The 21304-nt window shown below is 28.6% G+C and overlaps 2 protein-coding genes across 2 annotated transcripts; one reads left to right on the top strand and one right to left on the bottom strand.

The window, feature by feature from the left end:
* The first annotated feature begins 10684 nt into the window (after positions 1-10684).
* On the top strand, positions 10685-13223 carry LOC112789980 (unknown seed protein USP). The gene is made up of 3 exons (XM_025832177.2): positions 10685-10887; positions 11707-11830; positions 12335-13223. Exons 1-3 carry the CDS (start codon positions 10852-10854, stop codon positions 12994-12996), a joined length of 822 nt encoding a protein of 273 aa, XP_025687962.1. The 5' UTR covers positions 10685-10851; the 3' UTR covers positions 12997-13223.
* Positions 13224-15079: 1856 nt separating this feature from the next.
* LOC112789979 (probable NAD(P)H dehydrogenase (quinone) FQR1-like 1) lies at positions 15080-16674 on the bottom strand. Its single transcript, XM_025832176.3, has 4 exons — positions 16507-16674; positions 16179-16272; positions 15797-16059; positions 15080-15530 (listed from the first exon to the last, which is right to left on the bottom strand). The coding sequence occupies exons 1-4, from the start codon at positions 16527-16529 to the stop codon at positions 15299-15301; spliced, it is 612 nt and encodes a 203-aa protein (XP_025687961.1). The 5' UTR covers positions 16530-16674; the 3' UTR covers positions 15080-15298.
* Positions 16675-21304: the final 4630 nt, after the last annotated feature.

Here is a 21304-nt window from a genome sequence, read left to right as displayed (position 1 = left end):
CTTAACACCTAATTAAATATAAAAGTATACACGTTAAATTGTTTCAAATTTTAAATAACGAATATCAAAATTAATTGTTAATAAAAAAATTAGACATTTTCATATAAAAATAATAACTAAAAATCTTATTATTTAATTTTTTATCTTGATCTTTTTAGTCAGAGGCTTTTGTCAACCTACGATTTTTTTTGTAAAAGTAATTTAATGTTATAAATCTTTTGTGTTATACGTAATTTATACTGTCAGAATAAAGTGGACTGTAATTTTAAAAAATGTATATTCCTGTAATGTTATTACGGATAAATATATATATATATATATATATATATGGATTTAATTAATTGCAATTAAAATGGTTGAATTGCCGTAATTGACATAGCTCTAACTCACTTTCCATAAAATTCATGGATGATGAACGGTTAAGACTTTGTGAATTAGGTTAAAAAACTTAGTAAACTTTGTTAGTTAGTACAGGTTAGCCTACTTGAACATTTTTACTTTGATTTTATGTATGTTTAATTGGATTGGGTGAATTGAATTAGTTAGATTTACTTGACTCCAATTGATTCATTGTTGTTAACTAATTGGAACTTCGTTGATTAATCAAGAACCCCAACCATTGCTATTACCTCTTTGTGATTGACTTGTTGGAAAAATTCACTTTAATTCATCAGCATAGGTAAAGTAGTAATGAAAAATGACTTTAGGCAATATCCCTAAGCCAAGTCTAGTTAATTGCATTTACTTTGTTACTTTAATTGCCTTAAATTGTCCCTTTTATTTCCATTGCTATGTTGCTTTTTAAAGAACCTTCGTCGAAACTAAATTTAGTTATGAGAGTTTGGCGTTGGGAGGTTCAACAACGAACACAAACCGAATTTGATAATTAAACTTCGAACGTCAATTTTTCACACTAGATTGACTGAGTCCAAATGTGGGATATTACACATAAGAAGGATGGAAGTTATATTAACGAAAAGATTAAAAAAATAGCAGTAAGAAACATTTAGATTTTTTATTATTTAATACTATGTTTGATTCATCTTATTTTGTTTTGTATATACGAAGTAAAAAATGGAAGCGCATAGCATTCAATGTCAGTGAATTCAACTATTGATTCTCCTCTTGATGCTTTTGGAGTAGCTCTTAAGAAAGCGCACTCTAATTTTGTTCATGATTCAGGTATGGGGTTATTCCAACTATTACTTTCAAGAATATAGTACTACTCATATGAACTTGTGGTTTTCTAATGCTGGCATATTATTGTCTACTTCTGGTTTAAATTTGCAAAAAGAATTGGCTATTGTCAAGACAGAATTTCAAGTATCGGAATCCATTATAGCTTCTATGAAAAGAGGCAGGCTCACTGGTAAAATACTATTTATGTTCTTATTTTAAATTTATTTGGATTTTATAATGAAAAATAAGATATTTATTAATTATCAAGAAGATTTGAACTATAAAATATTCAACTTAGTCAAAGGGCATATAAGATATTTTGAGATTCAAAAGATATTTTGTTGTGACTATTAAAAATAAAATAAAAAATTATAGATAAAGACACTTTTGACTAAGATGCCAACCAACAAGAAATGTCTGAATATGAATGATATTTTTTAACATTTTGTATTTTGCTAAGTACTTATTTTATTCTTGTATTAATGTGTCGTTGATATGCTAGTCTGGTTGTGGCTACTAGCTCTTTTTGGTTGTTTCTTCATCGTCATGAACAAAACCACTCCTATGAGAAAAACTAAAATTATTCATTTTTTAATTCTCTAAATGTTGAAAATTCCTCTAAAAATTATAATGAAATATGACATTAACCAATGAATTTGAAACGAATTGAAATAAAAGATCATATGACATTACCAATTGAATTTGAAATGAATGAAAGCTGAGAAACGTTCTTAAATTTATATTTTTTTATTGTGTTAACAAATTATATTTTTGTTATAGGAATTGAATTAAGAAAATCAAATTTCATTGTCGAAAGTGCTAAGAAGTAAGCCCTTTAAAGCGAAAAAAATAAGGTAGTATAATCAATAACGGATCCAAAAAATTTATGTTTGAGGACAAAAATAATATACATTATTATCAAAAGATATATTAATCAAAGTTTAAAAAAATAAAAGTGCATATTAATTATTCGAATACAAAAAAAACCAAAAATTATATATAATCAAACAGAACGAAAAATATTTTTTGAAATATTTTTTTATTATTATTTCCAAAAATAATATATATATATATATTATAAATTAGTAAATTGATCAATTAATTTAAAAAATTTATATGCAACATATTCACTTCTACATTCGCTTCCGTTGCCACCTCCGTATGATTTTAATCCCTAAAATAAGAACGATTTTAAAATCAAGTTAAACCTTAAGAATAATTTTATATACAAAAAAAAGTTCAGAACAAAAAAATTTTCGATCTATACCTTAAAAATCAAAATCGTACTTAACTTTTTTAAAAACTATCTCATAGTATACTACTAAAACGGTATCATAAGATAATAGCGTTTTTTAGAACTGTCGTAATAAAAAAAAATGCCATGTTAACCAAAACACTTTGTCTGCCACTAACATACCTACCCCAACATAGTGTCACTACAATAATTCGTAATAAGGCTTAACGTAGTATTGTACTCTAAAAATAGCTAATTTTTACATATTAAATCATCCTAAGACACAATAAAGCATGATCAAAAGAGGTAAAAGAGAGAAAAGAAAAGAAATATCATCTTCAAAAGGATTGAAGGCGTCGTCTTGTTACAATGGGGACAAGAAGGCCATGAAGTTTGCTTTTTTTTTTTTTTGCTTTACTTTAAATATGTATAGCTAGATTGAGGATGTAGATTGACTACCACATGCTACTTTGATATTCTTTCTTGAAAAAGTTTAGGAGCTACCACTTTTTTTAAAATCTTGCTAGCAGCACTTAACCAACAAAAAATAAATGAATAATTTTATATTATTAGATGAAATTTCATACCATTAAAAATACCAATAATAATTAATTAATAACTACAAATTACAAAATTTACTGATTTCCAACACTCTTATTTTTTCTTAATACAAGTTTCTATTTCTATTAATTGAGTTTTACCATAATTTTTCCTTAATTGAAGATGCAGATTGTCTACAATTTAAGATTTATGAAAAATTCACATGTAAGCTTTTTTAAGTGATAAACACCATAGTTTAATTAGCATTTATCTAGAGATATATAGATGATTTGATTGTGTAGTTGTGTAATTTTTTTAGTCTTACTAAAAAAATTTTCTAGATGGAATTTGTCCAAGAAATTAGAAAATATTTCATTTGCTTAAAGAGAATTAACATATCAAGGAATTAAGTGCTAGGTATATTTTTTATTCTTAATATTTTTAAAAAATATTAAAAATATCTCTAACTAAAAATATCTCTAATATTTAATTTTTTTCCTAACGTTTTTCGTAAGTTTCAAATTTACTCCTAATTTAAAACTTTTTATGATCAACTTATGGTTAATATTTTTTTTCTCTAATTTTACTCATTTCTCTCTATGATCATCATCTCTCTGTCCCTCTCTGATCTACTCTCAATCCCAACTCATTCTCATCCCCACAATTCTAACAGTAGCCACCCCTCACCTTTCGTCTTCACCCCCCTCTCATTTCTTCCACTGCCAATGCAACCTCCAATTCCAATCATCTCTCACCGCACCATAGCCTTTGTCACGGTCACCAATTGAAGGAGATAGTGATGCTAATATATCTGAAATTTTTATTATCTATTTATATACCAAGATGAATATTTATTATTTTTTAGAAGATAGAGAAAATTATTAATATATAATTTCTTCTAACTTTAAAAGTTTTATGATTATCATTCATACTCTGAGGGATAACTCTTGCAAGTTGAAAAAAAATAATCAACCTTCCATTTTTTTATTTTTTTAAAATAAAATACAAATAAAAAAAAAGAGAAAATGATGATGGCGATCATGGTAGATTTGAAAAGGAGTGTGTTTAGAAGAGAGAAAAAAAAAGATTTTGGAGATAATGGTAATGATTAAGAAAAAAAAAAATTTTAGAGAATAAAATCGAAAAAAAATATTGACCATAAAAATTTGATATTAACAGTAAAATTAAAATTTATCGTAAATATTAAGGATAAATTAAGACGAATTAAACATTAAAAATATTTTTAAAATTTTTTAAAAATATTAAGAATATAAAATATATTTTACTCTTAAAAAAATTAACTATCATTTAAGGAATAGAAATTGGTTAGGCAGGGATTCATAAGTTTATCCGAAGGTTAGTAGTGTAATTGGAATCCTACTAACCCTGTTGAAGATTTTTTTAATCTAGTTCACAGCTTTTCATGCATACAAGAATAATGGTATTATTTGAAGTTTTCATATTTAAATAGTACTATTTGATAATTGACATCCAAAATTCTAGTGAGAATAATACCCTATTTTTACTTAATTACTCCTGTGAGGCTGTGACGAGTATATTGACTAGAGAAAATCTCAAGTTTGCGCTACAGTTGGTATTGTCTTGTTCCACTCTCTATGTAAGCGATTTTTCGTATTAAATATAATAAGAGGGGTTTTATTTTTTCTGTTAATTACTTAATTTTGATATTTTCTAATGGAATCAATTTGAAATATATAAATGTTGCGTAGCGTGGGTCTCGTGGAACGGGATCACGAACCATTACCAGCAGAGACGGACCCACTCGCATAAAAATATTGATGTTTGCTATGGCACTATAATAAATTTATACGTACCGATACGTTTAAAATATAGATAAATAATATCAATTTATGTAGAATTTATTTTTCACATCAACATTTAATTTTTGTTTTTTTAAATATATATTATATTACCATTTTTACTAATACACTTCTTTAATTAAATAAAAATAAAAAATATTTTTTATTTAATTTTATAAAAAATCTTAAACATTTTTCTTTTATTTGATTAGATAAAAATATCCTTTTAAATTAACGAAATTTTAGAATTCAATTAATCTTAATTTTATAATTTCAAATAATTTAAACAACAAAATAAAAACATATTAAAAAAACAAAAAATTAAAATTTCTTCATCTTCTCCAATTTCTTTAATAATTCGTGTCCCCCTCTAAGCAAAACATATTAAAGAAATAAAAAATCAATCCTTCTTCATCTTCTCCAACTACCCCTCTAAAACAAAACAGTAAAAATTCCAAATCAAAACTCTAGGTTCTTCGCCGCTGCCTGCATCACAAGCTTTATCATCGCCTAAAGTGTTTGATCTAACATAGTCCCTCACATCTTGCATGTTTGATTTAAGAGCTGGTGTGGAGCTCAAATGTGACATGTGCCCAGCCTCTTTAGAGGTAGAACCTTTGCTTGTATGACCAATGTTGAGGCTTAATCGACGAAAAGGTGAAGAGCTTCTTGACTTTTCAGGCATTACTTTCGGATCTGATGCCTGGTGAGGCTCATTTACAGATGAAGTGGAGCCTATGGGACGGCGGCGGCAAAGAATCTAGGATTTTGGTTTAGAACTTTCGCTGCTTTATTTTAGAGGGATAATTGGAGAAGACAAGAATGATCTATTTTTTATTTTTTTTATATATTTTGCTTAGAGGGAGCACGAATAATTAGAGAAATTAGAGAAGATGAAGAAATTTTGATTTTTTGTTTTTTTTAATATGTTTTTGTTTTTATTGTTTAAATTATTTGAAACTATAAAATTAGGATTAATTGAATTTTAAAATTTTATTAATTTAAAAGGATATTTTTGTCTAATTAAATAAAAAAAGATGTTTAAAATTTTTTATAAAATTAAATAAAAAATATTTTTTATTTTTATTTAATTAAATTGGTGTATTAGTAAAAATGGTGATATAATATATATTTAAAAAAACAAAAATTAAATGTTGATGTGGAAAATAAATTTAACGTGACTTGTTATTATTTGTCCATATTTTAAACGTATCGATATGTATGAATTTATCATCGTATTGTAACAAACACAAAAAATATTTGCTCCAGTGATATTTCAAAAAATATTTATTATTATGTATGAAGTTGGTTTGTGTAAATGTTTTACATCATTTTAAGAGTAATGATTGCTTCCCTAGTAATATAACGCATACATTATTATATGAACTTTTAAAAGATTAGTTAAAAGTACAATTTATTAAAAGTTAATCATTTCTATGTTCCTTCCAAAAATTATAATACTTTTATCATAAAGTTTAAAAAAATCAATATTTTAAATATGAAATTTTTTCTAAATGTGAAATTTGGATTACCTCTTGTAATAGTAGTAGTAGAACATGAATTTATAAAATCGGAACAAGAAGTTGTATGAGATCTTCTTGCTTGGACTTACATCTATATAGAAATAAAAGTGTACTTATAAGAGATTTTAATGTTCAAGTCAGAAACAATTTAAGAGATATAAAGATTAAGGATAGTCAAATAGATATAACAAACTTTGAGCATATGTTAAGTTATTTATAGTGTTTATGAAAGTGAATCTGCTAAAATCCTTATAAATTCGTGTGGGATATATGATAAGGATTTTTTTTCTTAACAAAAATAAAAAAAATTTACTTTCTAAAACAAAACAAAAAAAGACATTATTTACTAGAATATAATTTTTTTTTAGACTTGTTATATATACAAATTTTTTTGGCATACAAGTCTATACAAGTCAACTACCTAAGTCTAACAAAAACAGCTCTCAATTTAAAGAGTGTGTAAACACGCGCTTCCTTAACTTTGAATAACGCGAAATGAGAAATGGTTTTTCTTCAACGTTTATATTTCATGTTCTTTCTCCTGCTCCTTCTCCTTCTTCTTCTCCTTCTTCTTTGCATTCCTCCTCATTTTTCTTCGCATTCGTTTCTCTTCTTTGCATTTTCAACTTCATCATAGTTTTTTTATTGTTGTTATTATTGCTGTATTTTTTCCTCCTCCTCTTTCTATTAATTTTGTAATAATATGTATTTTTTTTATTTGATTTTTTCTCCCAAAAAGAATTATAAGAAAACGAAATAAGAAGATAAGAAAGAAGAAGCAGTAGAAGATGAGAAGGAGGAAGAGGAAGAGTTTTGAATTATGCAGAACTTATCAGAATAAAAATACACCTAAATATCTGTGTTACACTTAAATATCTTCGTGTTACACCAAAATTAGCTACAAATACAGAAAAATGTTTCCTCTAATGCTGCATTTTTTCTTCTTTTTTTTCCGTATTTCTTTCTTTCTTTTAGTTAAATGAATGTAAGTTCATCATCTTCCAAGTAATTTTGCAGCATTATGTGTTTCTTCTTCTTCTTTGTTTGATTTTTTTGTTTTTATTCTTGTTAAGAGAGTAATACAAGAAAAAAACTTGAGAAGGTAAAACAAAAAGAAAAAGAAGATGGTGATGATGATGATGATAAAAAAAAAGAAGCAGTAAAAAATGAGGAGGAGGAAGAGGAAGAGTTTTGAATTATACAGAGCTTATCAGAATAAAAATACACCCAAATATATTCGTGTTACACGCAAATATCTGTGTTACACCCAAATATCTTTGTGTTACACCCAAATTTGCTATAAATACAGAAAATGTTTCCTCTAATACTGCATTTTTTTCTTCTTTTTTTCCTTATTTCTTTCTTTCTTTTAGTTAAATGAATATAAATTCATCCCCTTCCAAGTAATTTTGCAACTTTATGTATTTCTTCTTCTTCTTTGTTTGATTTTTTTGTTTTTATTCTTGCTAAGAGAGTAAAACAAGAAAAAACTTGAGAAGGTAAAACAAAAAGGAAAAGATGAATAAGAAAAAAAAAGAAGAAAATGGTGATGATGACAAAAAAAAAGAAGCAGTAGAAGATGGGGAGGAGGAAGAGAAAGAGTTTTGAATTATGCAAAACTTATCAGAATAAAAATACACCCAAAATTATTAAAATACACCCAAATATCTTTGTGTTACACCCAAATATCTATGTGTTACACTCAAATTTGCTACAAATACAGAAAAATATTTCTTCTAATGCTACATTTTTTTCTTCTGAATTGAACCACACCTCAGCCACTTGATTAGATTCAAAGCAATAAAAGGAGGAGAAGAAATTTCAATGAAAAAAGAAGGAAGAAGAGGAGGAAAAGGAGGAAGAGGCGATGTTGATGACGACGATAACGAAAAAAACAACTCGCAAGACGCGCAGCAACAAGAAGAAGAAGAACATGCAGTAACGGTACCTCTCCCTAGCATGACGCATTTTGACGAGTGAGTATGGGGGGTTTCGGCTATCATCCCTATCGTCAAAGGCAAAACCGTGAGGCCTTGTATGCCAAAGCAGACAATATCGTGCTAGCGAGTGGTCTGGACTGTTACAGTATGGTATTAGAGCCGGAACCCGGATCGATGTGCCAGCAAGGGCGCTGGGCTCCCTTAGTGGGGTGGATTGTAAGGCCCACATCGGTTGGGGAGGGGAACGAAGCATGCCTTATAAGGGTGTGGATACCTCTCCCTAGCATGATGCGTTTTGACGAGTAAGTGTGGGGGGCTTCGGCTATCATCCTATCGTCAAAGGCAAAACCGTGAGGCCTTGTGTGCCAAAGCGGACAATATCGTGCTAACGGGTGATCTGGGCTATTACACGCGTGAATATAAATGACTTGTAAAGACTTGTATGAAAAAAACGCTTGTATGTGGAGAATAATTCTTTTTTTCTAGGGTTTGCATGTAGATTATCTAGGGGGAGGCAATCTGGTCCAACTCGCTTAGGGCTTAAACAGTTTAGGTGGTTGATCATGTTATTCGCCTATGGTCTAAAAGTTGATATCTATATTTGTATTTGAATTTGTCCATAAATTCTAATTCGATGCTTCTTTGATCTATTTTTGATTTAATAAGTGTGATTAAAAATAAAACAATAAGATTATAATTAATATAACATACTATTAATTTAAAATATATATATCATTTTTAGTTCCTTAAAGTGCACATGGGTCGGGTGAAACCATGTTCATTTTGACTCGGACCCGACCCAAAATAATGATCGGGTCTATTTTTGAGATCTTTACTCGATCCTAGACTTGATGAAATCACACCAAATTAATCCAAAAAATGTTCGGGATGAGACGGACCATGTGCACCTTTAAATACTACACAAATCATCAATTTTTAAATATTATATAATTAATAAATACTAGTTATCCTTTAAATTTTTAGTTTTTAGTCAATTTTTTCATTTAAATAATATTATTTAATTAATTTAAATATCTATTTTTATAAAAAATTATTTATTTTTATATGAGAAATTAAATAATAAACAATTTTTAAAAATACCTAATTTCACTGTATATAATTATTGCAAGGATATCAATAATTCTCTTGTAAGGAGGGACAACAAATCCCTAGCTTTATTAAAATATTTTCCAATATAACCACACTAGTGCCGGGATAGAGAATAATATAAAAGATACAAATAAAAAAATATATGTCTAAAATTAAAATTACTCATTAAAATCATATAAAGTTACTACAACAATATAGATTATTTTTTAGGGTTATAATGTGTAAAAGAAAATTAAAATTTGTCAAAAAAATAAATTTTGACACTATTTTAACTATGAAAATATGTTAATAAAAGTTTTGTCAAAAATAATATTTTTAACATATAAGCGATTGTGAAAAAAATTTAAATCTTATTTTGATAAATATTGGCTGTCAAAAATAATTTGTTAGAAAATTTTGAGAACATATTTTCTGTGATACTTATTAATTGTCAAAAATACTATTTATTTTGACACTTATTGACTATAAAATATTCTCAACAAAAAATTTTAACAAAGAATGAGATGTGATCTTGAAACTAAAGAATAAATTGAGATTTTGAAGATAAAGAATGAGTAGTATAATTCTAAATTGAGAGCAGTGTGATGTCAAAATTAACAGAGCCCAAAGAAGAAAAAAATAGTAGAGTAAATTGAAAACAAATGAGTGTCAAAATTGAGGAGTAATTTTCTACGGTCAAATTTTTCGTCAAGAAAATATAGAAAATTTGACATTTGTGATATTTGTCAAAAATATATATTAATTTTAACATTTAATTATAGTGTTAAAAAATAAAGTGTCAAAATAACTCTATTTTCTTGTAGTGAGTTATACATCTAAAATGCCAAAAAAATAATTTTAGATGTGTGATTTTTAAATTTTGAATGTAAAAAATATGTAACTTTAAGATTTTAATGTGTTGTTTTTGGATTTTGAATTTATAATTTTACATAATTTTTACACAATTTAATTAACTTAGTTCTATGAAGTATAAATATTTTACTGAGTTATCATATTTGTGTATCGGATACATTTTAAATACACACTCATTGATATTCGTTTGACATGTGTATTTTTTGTGACCAACTGTGTCTTAATAAAAATAATTTTTTTCCGAACATTTTTAGATACATTTAAATATCATTGTCCAATTTTATTCTTAACCTGTATTTTAAAATAAATTTAAAAATAGTATATATTATTATTTATTAAAATAAATATTTTATATAATTAAAAATATTAAAAATAAATAAAATTAATTTATATTTTAATATTAATAAAATATTAAAATATTATTATAATTTATTTATAAAATATTTTATATTGTATATATATACTAGCTAGCTCTTATAAAAATTTAAAATTCATATGTCACTCCACGTCTTGTGTTACATAACCGCCGTGTCCAAATATGTACCGTACGTACACCTCTAATAATGAACCGGTATCACTATAAATAAGTGAGTTCATTGCAAGCATCGATCACTCCCACATCTATTCTCTTGCTTATTATATTATATATAAAAATGGAGTTCCGATGTGCTGTTGCTATGCTTTTCTGTGTAAGTTTTCGTATTCTTTTGCTTTTTAATTTGGCTTATATATTCGCCAAAAAGAGTATATATAATAGTCCTTCATTCACTCATATTTTACCCTCACTGCGGGAAAATATCTATATTTCACTTTCTATGATCTCTTACCACAACTTTAGACCAACTTTCTTCATCCAAAACATTTATTTAATTTGGCTTTCACTGTTAACAATATTATAGTCAATATTAAATAAAATCAAGTAAAATATTAAGGCAGTGATGAGTTAACAAGAACTGTAGCAGGCTGATTCCTTAAACAAGGAGTATATATGTATGCGTATATATAAGTAATTGGCTTTTCCAAAAATACAGTTTAAGAGAGTTACGTTTACATGCACATGCTATCTTGCATGTAATGATGGTGATTATAATATGTTAATGTTATAAGTGTGAAGAGTGTTGAAATTAGTCTCATATAAAAGAAAGTAAGAAAGAGTGAGTAATTTATAAGACGAGAAACTCATTAACTGATTACATGGTAGCTATATAGTTTTAGCAACATTTAAAGTGTTATTAAAATAAATAATATTTTTAATTTAAAAGATAAAAATAAGAAAGTTATCAAAATGTAAAAAATTATAACTTTAATTTTAAAAATAATTTTTAAATATTACTTAAGTTGTTTAACCATCATAGCCATTATAATTATAGCCACCGTAGTCCGAAGAAACCACTGGCACACATATATATGGTTTGAGTTTGTTGATTTAAAGTAAAATAATTATATGAAATGTTTATATAATATAATTATTATGATATCTTATGTTTGGAGGAAATGGTACGGTGCAGCTTGCTTTTGCAATAGGAAGCCGTGGGCGAGAATTGATACCTGACGAAGATTACTGGCAAGCAGTTTGGCCAAACACTCCAATTCCTAACACTCTCAAGGAGCTTTTAAAGCCTGGAGCCCAAGGTCCATATATATAACTCCTCAATTATACAGTCACATATTAGAGTTGGTTATGGATTATGGTTATGAGAACCAATCTTAGTCGACTGATCCAATTTGATTAATTAAAAATTGTTTGTCAAATTAGTCGGATTCAAAATAAAAGAATAAACTAATTGATGAAACAGGTATGATTTTTTAATTGTTAACCAACTAAAAATAATAAATTTAATTTTTTTAAATTATATATTTTATACATAAATTTATTATTTTATTATATTTAATTTAAATATAGGTAAATTTTAATTAAATCTTAAACCTTTAAGTATATGGATTCGGTTGATACCACAGGTGTGGTTTTTAGAACTTGGTATAGATCTAACAAATTTCCACCTAATCTGCTCCACATGCACACCCCTGTCAATACACTATACACATCTTCAGAGCAATAATTACAATTCTTTTATGAATGATTAATAGGGTAGAATTATCCTAAAATAAGAGTTTTTTGTATGATAATGCGTGCAGATTCTGAAATAAATGATGTTCCGATGAAAGTGGACGACACACAGTACCCAAAAACGTTCTTCTTCGAACATGAGCTATTTCCTGGGAAAAAAATGAACATGAAGTTCAGCAAAATCCCGTTTGCTCAACCATACGGAGTATATACATGGGGCAAAGTAATTAAAGACCTCGAAAAAGAGTCCTTCACCTTTGAGGATGCTTGCGTAAGAGAAGCCGGCAAGGGCGAGGACAAGTACTGCGCAAAATCCTTATCAACTTTGATCGGTTTCGCCGTTTCCAAGTTGGGAAAGAACATTCAACCGTTTTCAAGTTCTTTCTTGGACAAGCAGACTGACTACACCATAGAGGGAGTGCACAATCTTGGAGACAAGGCTGTTATGTGTCACAGGCTCAATTTTCAAAGCACCGTCTTTTATTGTCACGAAATCCATGGAACCACCGCATACATGGTTCCGATGGTGGCAGCCGACGGCAGGAGAACTCAGGCGTTAGCGGTTTGCCACCACGACACTTCCGGCATGAATGCGGAGGTTCTTTATGAAATGCTGAAAATCAAGCCTGGAACAGAGACTGCTTGCCACTTCCTTGGAAACAAGGCAGTTATGTGGGTTCCCAACATGGCTGTCAATAGTGTCTACAATAATGCCAATATGGCAAGTTAATTAACTATGCCTTTCTTGAAGCCTTTTTGGGTTTTACTATAATTAAATAATAAACCCAAGTAATGTTGAACTCTCTACTTGTACTGTTGAAGCTCTAAACTACATGTGCGCCCATAATTAGGATGTAATGGAATTGTGCAGTATATATGATTATATGCTGCTCAATTTTAATGTCTATATCTTCTTGTTTGAACTTTCAATATCATATCTACATGTTAATTAGTCGACATCCAGAAACAACTCTTTTTATTGATTTTTAACTTTTTATTAAATGTTCATAATGGATAAAAACCTGGTTTAATAGTTTGATCAACAAGGAAAAAAAAATATTCTGTAGTGGACCAAGTTTAACAAGACCCTGGTTGTTAAAAATTCCTTTGTTATGGTTGGATTCTTTCACCAGATCTGATGGTTCAAGTCTTGTTGGTAATTGTAAAAGAGAAAGTATAGGAACTCTGTTGTAAGTCAATTTGAACAATTTTTTAAAAATTAAGATTTTAAAAAAATAGGATTAGAATATTGCGTCATATAAGCCTAACGAAATACCCTCTACGTACTATTCTTATGTAGCCGCTTCCCTAACGCGAATACCATCTCCTCGCGTCACCGTTTCCTGAAGTTCCAGTAACCATCGTGGGTCGTCGAGGTACCACAGAAGGGTATAGCGGCAGCGTGATAAACTATTGATGACGAAGTACCGACGATATAATGAGAGGGGATAAAATGGGGCTTCACGTTAATGAAGTGGTTGCAAATTAAAAATTCTGTTTTTAAAAATTCAAAATTTTATTTTTAATGATTTTGAAAAGTTTTTCAAATAAATTAGCTAGTATTCTAGTTGCCCATCTAGCGAAATTATTTATAAAAAAATAAGTTTTGACTAATTATTAATTGTAAAAAAATTAAGAACAAAAATAGAATTGAATCTTATTTTAAATATTAAGTGTAAATTTAAATTAAAATAAATATTAAAAATAATTTTTAAAAATTTCAAAAATATCAAAAACGAAAAACAAACTTAACTCATTAAAATAAAAAGGACTAGTATTAAAACGAGTTAACCACAAATCATATAAAGTACTGTTGTTTAAAATGTATTACTACTCTACCTATGATAGCATGAACGAAAATTCTTCAAAATTTGACGTAGATCATCATAAATGAAATTTATATTGATATTCTCGATATATTGCAGCAGCAGGATATTAGTCTTACCGCTGGAAATTACGGGCAAGAGCTATGGAAGATGTTCAACAAAATATGGATATTGCCTTGTATTTTTGAGACAGAAAAACGTGTCAGAAAGGAAGAGAAAATGACTAAACGAGAACTGGAGAGAAAGAAAAGAGTGCTATGTTACTATCATCGATGTTGCTCATCACCAATCACACTAACCCAATTTTATATATCCAACCGCTCGTTTTTGTGGTTAACCCAACTTCTTAAAATAAAACCAGTTTCTTAGCCCAATTTCAATGCTTATGTTTTTTATCTTCATGGGTTCTTGAAAAATTATGTACCCATTTAATATTTCACATTATCTATCACATCTTGTTTCGATATACAAAGGCAGAGGGTTAATACCCAAAAAAAGGCAGAGGGTTAATATATAGGACTGAAACTGTTCAATTCAGTACATGAAACTGGAAAAATTTATTGTTCATTCAATCTGAGATTTTCTTATTTTATTTTAGAATACACGTATAAATACTAGATTTGATTAACGTCTGAACAAAATTATACAAACATAATGGATTAAGGGCTACAAATCAAAGCCCAAACATGTTTTATGTGAGTCTATTTTCCATTTGTTCTTAACCAAAAAAAAAAATTTTCCATTTGTTCCAATACATAAAGGCTTTTAGATATTCACCGTTCCTTCAACAAGGGACTTAAAAATTGAATTGTATTTAACAAATAAATTTTATTAATTTATATGTATAAATTTTAAAAAATGTGGTACATATCAATTCATGTGTATCAATTTTAATAAATATAAATATAAATTATTTTTTTTGTACAAATTTTCTGTAAATATAAGTTTAAATTATTGTTAATTAAGTGTAAGTAAAAAATAATAATATTTGTTGGTCATTTAATATTGTTCCATTTACTTATTCAGCTAATCAAATCAATAAACAAAATATTGATTGTACAAAAAGAAAAATACGAACGAGTACAAAGCGCTTCCTTTATAATAAGAAGCAATTATTTTCATGCAATAATATAAACTCAATACATTACATGATAAGTAACTACTAGTAGACTCATCAGGATTCAATATCCTAATTTATGGATAGCTTCATTCTTTCTTGAGTTTCTTAGTGATGGTGGCAATATACTTGCCTTGGTGGAATGCTTGCTCTAACTCAAGTTTAGTTGGTTGTCTTGATCCATCACCACCAGCATAAGTTCCGGCACCGTACGGACTGCCACCCTTCACTTCATTCATCTCGAACATGCCACTGCCGAATGTATATCCGATCGGAACAAACAGCATTCCATGGTGAACTAACTGAGTGATAGCAGTGAGCCTGGCATTGATTCCATAATTTTCATATCATTATTAGTACTTCATTCATGAGTCCTATTAATTACGAATTAATCGATAATAATCTCAAAAATGCTATGTGCACATCAAAATTATTTATCAAATTAGTCATTATGTATTTATAAATGAATATACATGTTTAATATGTATTTTATATTTAGACAAATATTTTTTATATATAGTTGATTTAGTAGCTGATTTTTTATACACATGTAACATGGTTGTAATAGTTGAAAGTGAAATTCTTACGCTGTAGTCTCTTGTCCGCCACCTTGAGAACCGGTGCTATAAAAGATTCCGGCTGGCCTGCCAGCGAGCTGTTGCGTCTGCCATAAGCTTCCAGTTGCATCTAGAAAAGATTTGAACTGAGCAGCCATCATTCCGAATCTTGTTGGAAAGCCGAACACGAAACCATCACCCTCCGCCAGCTCTTTCGGGTTAATGAGCGGTACATCGCTCTTCGGTGGTGCTCTCATTTTACCAAGCACCTCTTTCGACAAAGTCTCCGATACCTGTTCGTTCATTAAAACAAATGAATATCAAACATTCTTCCATTACTAGTAATGAGGTAATACTACTGAGAATGAATTAACTTGAATATATAATATAGAATACTTAATCAAGAACATGCCTGCCATAGAGTAGCCTCAACACCATCTACAGAATCAGCACCCTTTTTTATTTCTTCTGCTAGTCTCTCTACATGTCCGTATAGCGAATAATACCTGCCAATGAAATTATATAAAAAATTATTTAATTTATAACATAACAAAATAAATATTGTATTTCATCAAAGAAGATAATAATAACAATAATACAAAACTGATCCAGTAGAGAAGCAAATCTAGAAAGAGGGACATAGCCCAAACATGATTAGAATTTTACAAAGCAAGTGAATTATTATAACATATGGTAGATGAACTTTGGCAATGACATTATATGTATTGAAGAGTGCTTACACAATATAAACTTTTACAGCCATCAGGTCGTTGATCTTTAAAAGAAGTATTTATATTTATGTGTCTCTCTCTGTTTTTCTATTTATGTTATAGAAGAATGAGTTGTTGATGAATGAATGAAAGATGGGGAAGCGAAAGCCATATATATAGTTGCGTATGGGAGAGGATTATTTGATATTGATATGGTAGTTGACTAATGTATATAATTTTAAATTGCTCTAACTTCCTGATTGACGACCCTTTTTGTTTCCTTCCTTTATTTTATATTTCATGACTCCCAAAAACCGCTGCTGCAAAATAAAATTGATGATGATAACATGGTGTCACGCTTACGTCGCACTAGCCTTGAACTATTTCATCAAAATGCAGAAGTTGACAATTTTATTAGAGAAAAAATTGAATGTTTTTAAATCTATTTATTTATTGTGTGAGTTTAAAAGTAATGTGTAATTTTGATGCACTATCAAATAATTTTTTAGATAATAAATAAAATAATAATGAGGTTTTTTTTATTTTGTCTTTGAACTAATCAATTTTTTTGTAAAAAAATACCAATTATATTCTTCAGAATAATAGACATTATTAAATTCGTTACATCCTTCCGTCGATTTTCTTTTAATACATAAATTTTTGTGTGTTTCATATGTTTGAGATAGATTATATAATTTTTCTTTTAATACATAAACTTTGATTTTGAGTATATAACTTTATTTAAGTCAACAAATACATACATTTCAATTTTGAGTATATATATATATATTACAGAAAATATGATAATATAAGAAAAATATTTTAGAATAGAAAAGAATAAGAGAGATTTTGAGAAGAATTAAAGGAGAGAGATAATTTTATTGACAAAATTTTTAAAAAGAAATGATACAATTATTAATTTTTTGTTTGTCAATTACATTTTTATTAAAATTAGTAGTATCAAAAAATATTTTAAATTTAATATTATCAAAAAAAATAAAAAATTATATAATGACTAATTTGATTAATTTTTAAAATTTTAGGAATGAAAATAACTTACGTCTAAACTTTCAAGAACTATTTTGATTAAAAATAATTATTTTACATGTCAAATGACACGTGGCACACGTATTGTGTCACGTGTCACTGACCTGACACGTCAACTAATCATCTTGTGACACGTGACATCAATCCACCACGTCATCATCCAACTAATATAAAGACTAATGTGATTAAATTGTGTATCTTTTGAAAATAATTTCGATTAATTTTATTTTTTGAGGACTAAAATAAAAATTACAATATATTTCAAGAACGATTTTAACTATTAATTCGTATTTTATAAGAAGATTCGGAGAAGAATATTGCAGTAAGTTTGTGAAGATTACAAACTTTTATAATTGGTTCTCATTGTCTTGTATTATTTCGGCAAACGTGGAAAAACGTAACGAAGAGAGGTGACAAACATGACTCTTGAATTGTTGACCAAGAAACTCTGGCTAACAGCAACGTAAAATAAAGATTATGGGTTTATTAATTGGTTGCAATTATTTTATATAGTAAAAAGCTATCTCACACTGATACGGATACTATATGACACGAAATATGAAGATACATTAATTTTAAATTTTTATAAGATATGTAAATATATTATATATATAATAATATTTTAATATTTTATTAATATTAAAATATAAATTATTTTTTAAAATTTTATTAATATTTTTTAAATATTTTTTATTTTAATAAATAATAATATATATTATTTTTAAAATTATTTTAAAAATATATATTAAAAATAAAATTAAATATATTAAGATAGTATTTAATTGTGTCTAAATATATTTAAAAAAATTCATTTTTTGTTAAGATACAGTTAAATATAAAAAATAAATATATTAGACTAATATCAATAAATATTGTATACAAAATGTATTTAATAATTGACCTCAAGCTTCATAAGTAAAAAAAAAATTGAAAATTAATCTTCATCAAAATTTAGTGTGTGCAATATATTGTGAAATTTTGGTTTAATCCCTAAGAATTATCTAAACCAGTATTGTTAAAAAATTTATATTTTAGGTATCAAAACAAAAAATCACAATATGCATATTTCTTTATATCGCTATGTTAACCTTTTATATTTTGATAATATTTCTTTCTATCTTTACGTTAACAATTTTAACTTCTTTTAAATACTATGCATAATCATTTTTTTACAAAGAAAATAATTACTACTAAATCACTCAATATTTTATATTTATTTTTTTAAAAGTGGCAATAATAAAAAGTTCAATTTAAGAAGGTAAGTATACTACTTATTAGAATATAATGAAGATCAATTAAGACCAATTAGTATATCTTAATATTTATTATAAGAGATTACATCTTTATTATTACGATTCTCTTAATACATATAAACACATTTTTATATTATATCATTCTAGACAACATTCTTTATAAATACTCTTTATTATAAACACTCTTTATTATACTCAATAATACACACATTATTCCTTCAGTTTAATCTCTTGTTTCTAGCACTACTCAAATATTTCATACAAAAATACTATATACATAATAAAAATCAGTTTATATATATATATATATATATATATATATATATATATATATATATATATATATATATATATATATATATATTGTTTAACTTATTTTTAGTTTATATTTTAAAATTTTTATTTTCATCTAATATTATCATATCTCATACATGATGTATACTAGTTTTTTTTTAATTGTTTTTTGTTTTCATATGTAACAATAATTATAGATTAAGATGCATTTGATATAACCAATAATCTCGTCCATATTATTATTATTATTTTCAATTATTATTATTCGGATCCATTCAGCAATCAGCACCAACATGATGGCCGTTCCTCTGTCTGACTTTTGAATTTGTACTATATAGAATATAATATTGGGAACAAGACGGCTACACGTGGAAAAAGTCCAACATGCCCAAAGGAGTGAGGTGTCACGGTAAATTTTTAGAAGGTTAGATTTAACAGTGTTTGTATAATTTTCTGGAGCATTTGAGAATACTCTAGATGGTTCCGAAACATTCTAGAATGTTCTAGAAGGTCCCGGAATACCCTAGAAAGTTCTAGAAGACTTTAGAAGATCATGGAATATTCTAGAAGAGTGTGGATTGATATAAAAGTATGAAGAGTTGTATGGAACAATCTAGAAGTATTTAGAAAGTAGTAGTAGGATATATATTTATAAAGAAGGTTCTGGATGATTAATCTGGACCATTGATTAGATTTAATCCTAACCATCCATTGAGGAGGTGGATGGCTATAAATAGGGGTGAGAGTTAGAGTTTGGGTGTGTGTGAATCATTTGTAACAAACACTTGAGCAATAAAGTGTTCTTTCCACCAAAGCCTCCTTTCTCTTGTGTTCTCTTGTGTTCTTAGCTTTCTTGCTAAGTATTGAGGGTTAGGCTGACTTGGTCTTAGCTCAAGAGGTTGAGTAAGTCCGAGTGCCGGCACGGTAGCGTTGGAGTGTGTCCAAGACCGTGACAATTTGGTATCCGAGCAAGGTTCGAGAGGGAGCACAAGTGGTTTGTGGGTATGGCTTCAAATATCACCATGGAGCATGTTGAGTCACAAAGGGGAAGGGATACTATTCCTTCTCAATGGGGAGGCAAGAAGGTACGTTCTTCAAGTGAGCCTAGAGGTAAGGACTCTAACTTCCTAGAAGAGAGAGTTTCTGTGTTGGAGAATGTTCTATCCTCTATGGATGAGCGTTTCCAAAGGATAGAACATGATAAGGAGACCCTCGAGGCTCACGTGTTAGGAGAACTAGATGCTTTCAAAGAAAGCATGCTCCAAATTGAAGAGAAGCTTGAGAACTCCTTAAAGCTATTTGAGGGAGTTCAAATTTGGTTCGAGGAGGCGAAATCTCGACCAACCATTATAAGGGAGACAACAAAGATTGATCTTCCCAAGCCAAAGGAGTTCAAGGGCGTAAGGGACGCTCGCGAGGTAGAGAACTTCCTATGGCAAATGGAGAGGTACTTCGAAGGCCAAGGGGTGGTCGAAGAAGCAATAAAGGTACGCACTGCAGCTCTCTACCTTTCTGATAATGCTACTTTGTGGTGGAGGAGAAAGTGCGTAGATATGGAAAAGGGTACTTGCAACATAGCCACATGGGAAGATTTTAAAAGGGAATTGAAAAGACAATTCTTCCCTGAGAATGTGGTTTATGAAGCAAGGAAGAAGTTGAGGGAGTTGAAACACAAGAGTACGATTAGCGACTACGTAAAGGAGTTTACTACTCTCACGCTTCAAATCCCCAACTTAGCATCAGAGGATGCATTGTTCTTCTTCATTGATGGACTCCAACCTTGGGCAAAGCAAGAACTACAAAGAAAGAATGTTAAGGATGTCGATGAGGCCATCGTGGTGGCTGAATCACTCACTGAGTATCATAGGGGAGACTCTAAACCCAAGTCTTCCTCCAAGCCTAGTTTTGCTAAAGGTGGGGGAGACAAGGGGAAGAGTTTCTCAACCAAGAAGGAAGGAAAATACTCTTCAAAGAAAGAGTACGAAGAAAAAAAGAAGGCTTTCGTGCCCAAAGGAGGATGCTTCGTGTGCAAAGGACCACACCAAATGAAGGATTGTCCCAAGCTAGGGACTTTGGCATCTATCGCTGAGGAACGAGAGGCCCAAACTCAAGTAACTGAGTGTGTTGGATCCATCCAACACATAAATTCTGTGAAGGAAAAAGAGGCAAGCACTGTAGAAAAGAAAGGCTTGATGTATATCAAAGCCTTTATCAATGAAAAACATGTCATGGCT

Source organism: Arachis hypogaea, chromosome 3, assembly GCF_003086295.3.
Source record: "Arachis hypogaea cultivar Tifrunner chromosome 3, arahy.Tifrunner.gnm2.J5K5, whole genome shotgun sequence".
Taxonomy (NCBI): domain Eukaryota; kingdom Viridiplantae; phylum Streptophyta; class Magnoliopsida; order Fabales; family Fabaceae; genus Arachis; species Arachis hypogaea.
This window is presented reverse-complemented; position numbering and strand designations above follow the sequence as displayed.

Excerpts from the sequence above, each read along its gene's own strand:
- LOC112789980 (XM_025832177.2), top strand. The coding sequence starts at position 10,852 with ATGGAGTTCCGATGTGCTGTTGCTATGCTTTTCTGT. Across the intron at positions 10,888-11,706 it reads CTGTTGCTATGCTTTTCTGT|CTTGCTTTTGCAATAGGAAG; the intron begins GTAAGTTTTCGT and ends GGTACGGTGCAG. Across the intron at positions 11,831-12,334 it reads TTTAAAGCCTGGAGCCCAAG|ATTCTGAAATAAATGATGTT; the intron begins GTCCATATATAT and ends TAATGCGTGCAG.
- LOC112789979 (XM_025832176.3), bottom strand. The coding sequence starts at position 16,529 with ATGGCTGTAAAAGTTTATATTGT. Across the intron at positions 16,273-16,506 it reads GCTGTAAAAGTTTATATTGT|GTATTATTCGCTATACGGAC; the intron begins GTAAGCACTCTT and ends TTTCATTGGCAG. Across the intron at positions 16,060-16,178 it reads TTGAGGCTACTCTATGGCAG|GTATCGGAGACTTTGTCGAA; the intron begins GCATGTTCTTGA and ends ATGAACGAACAG.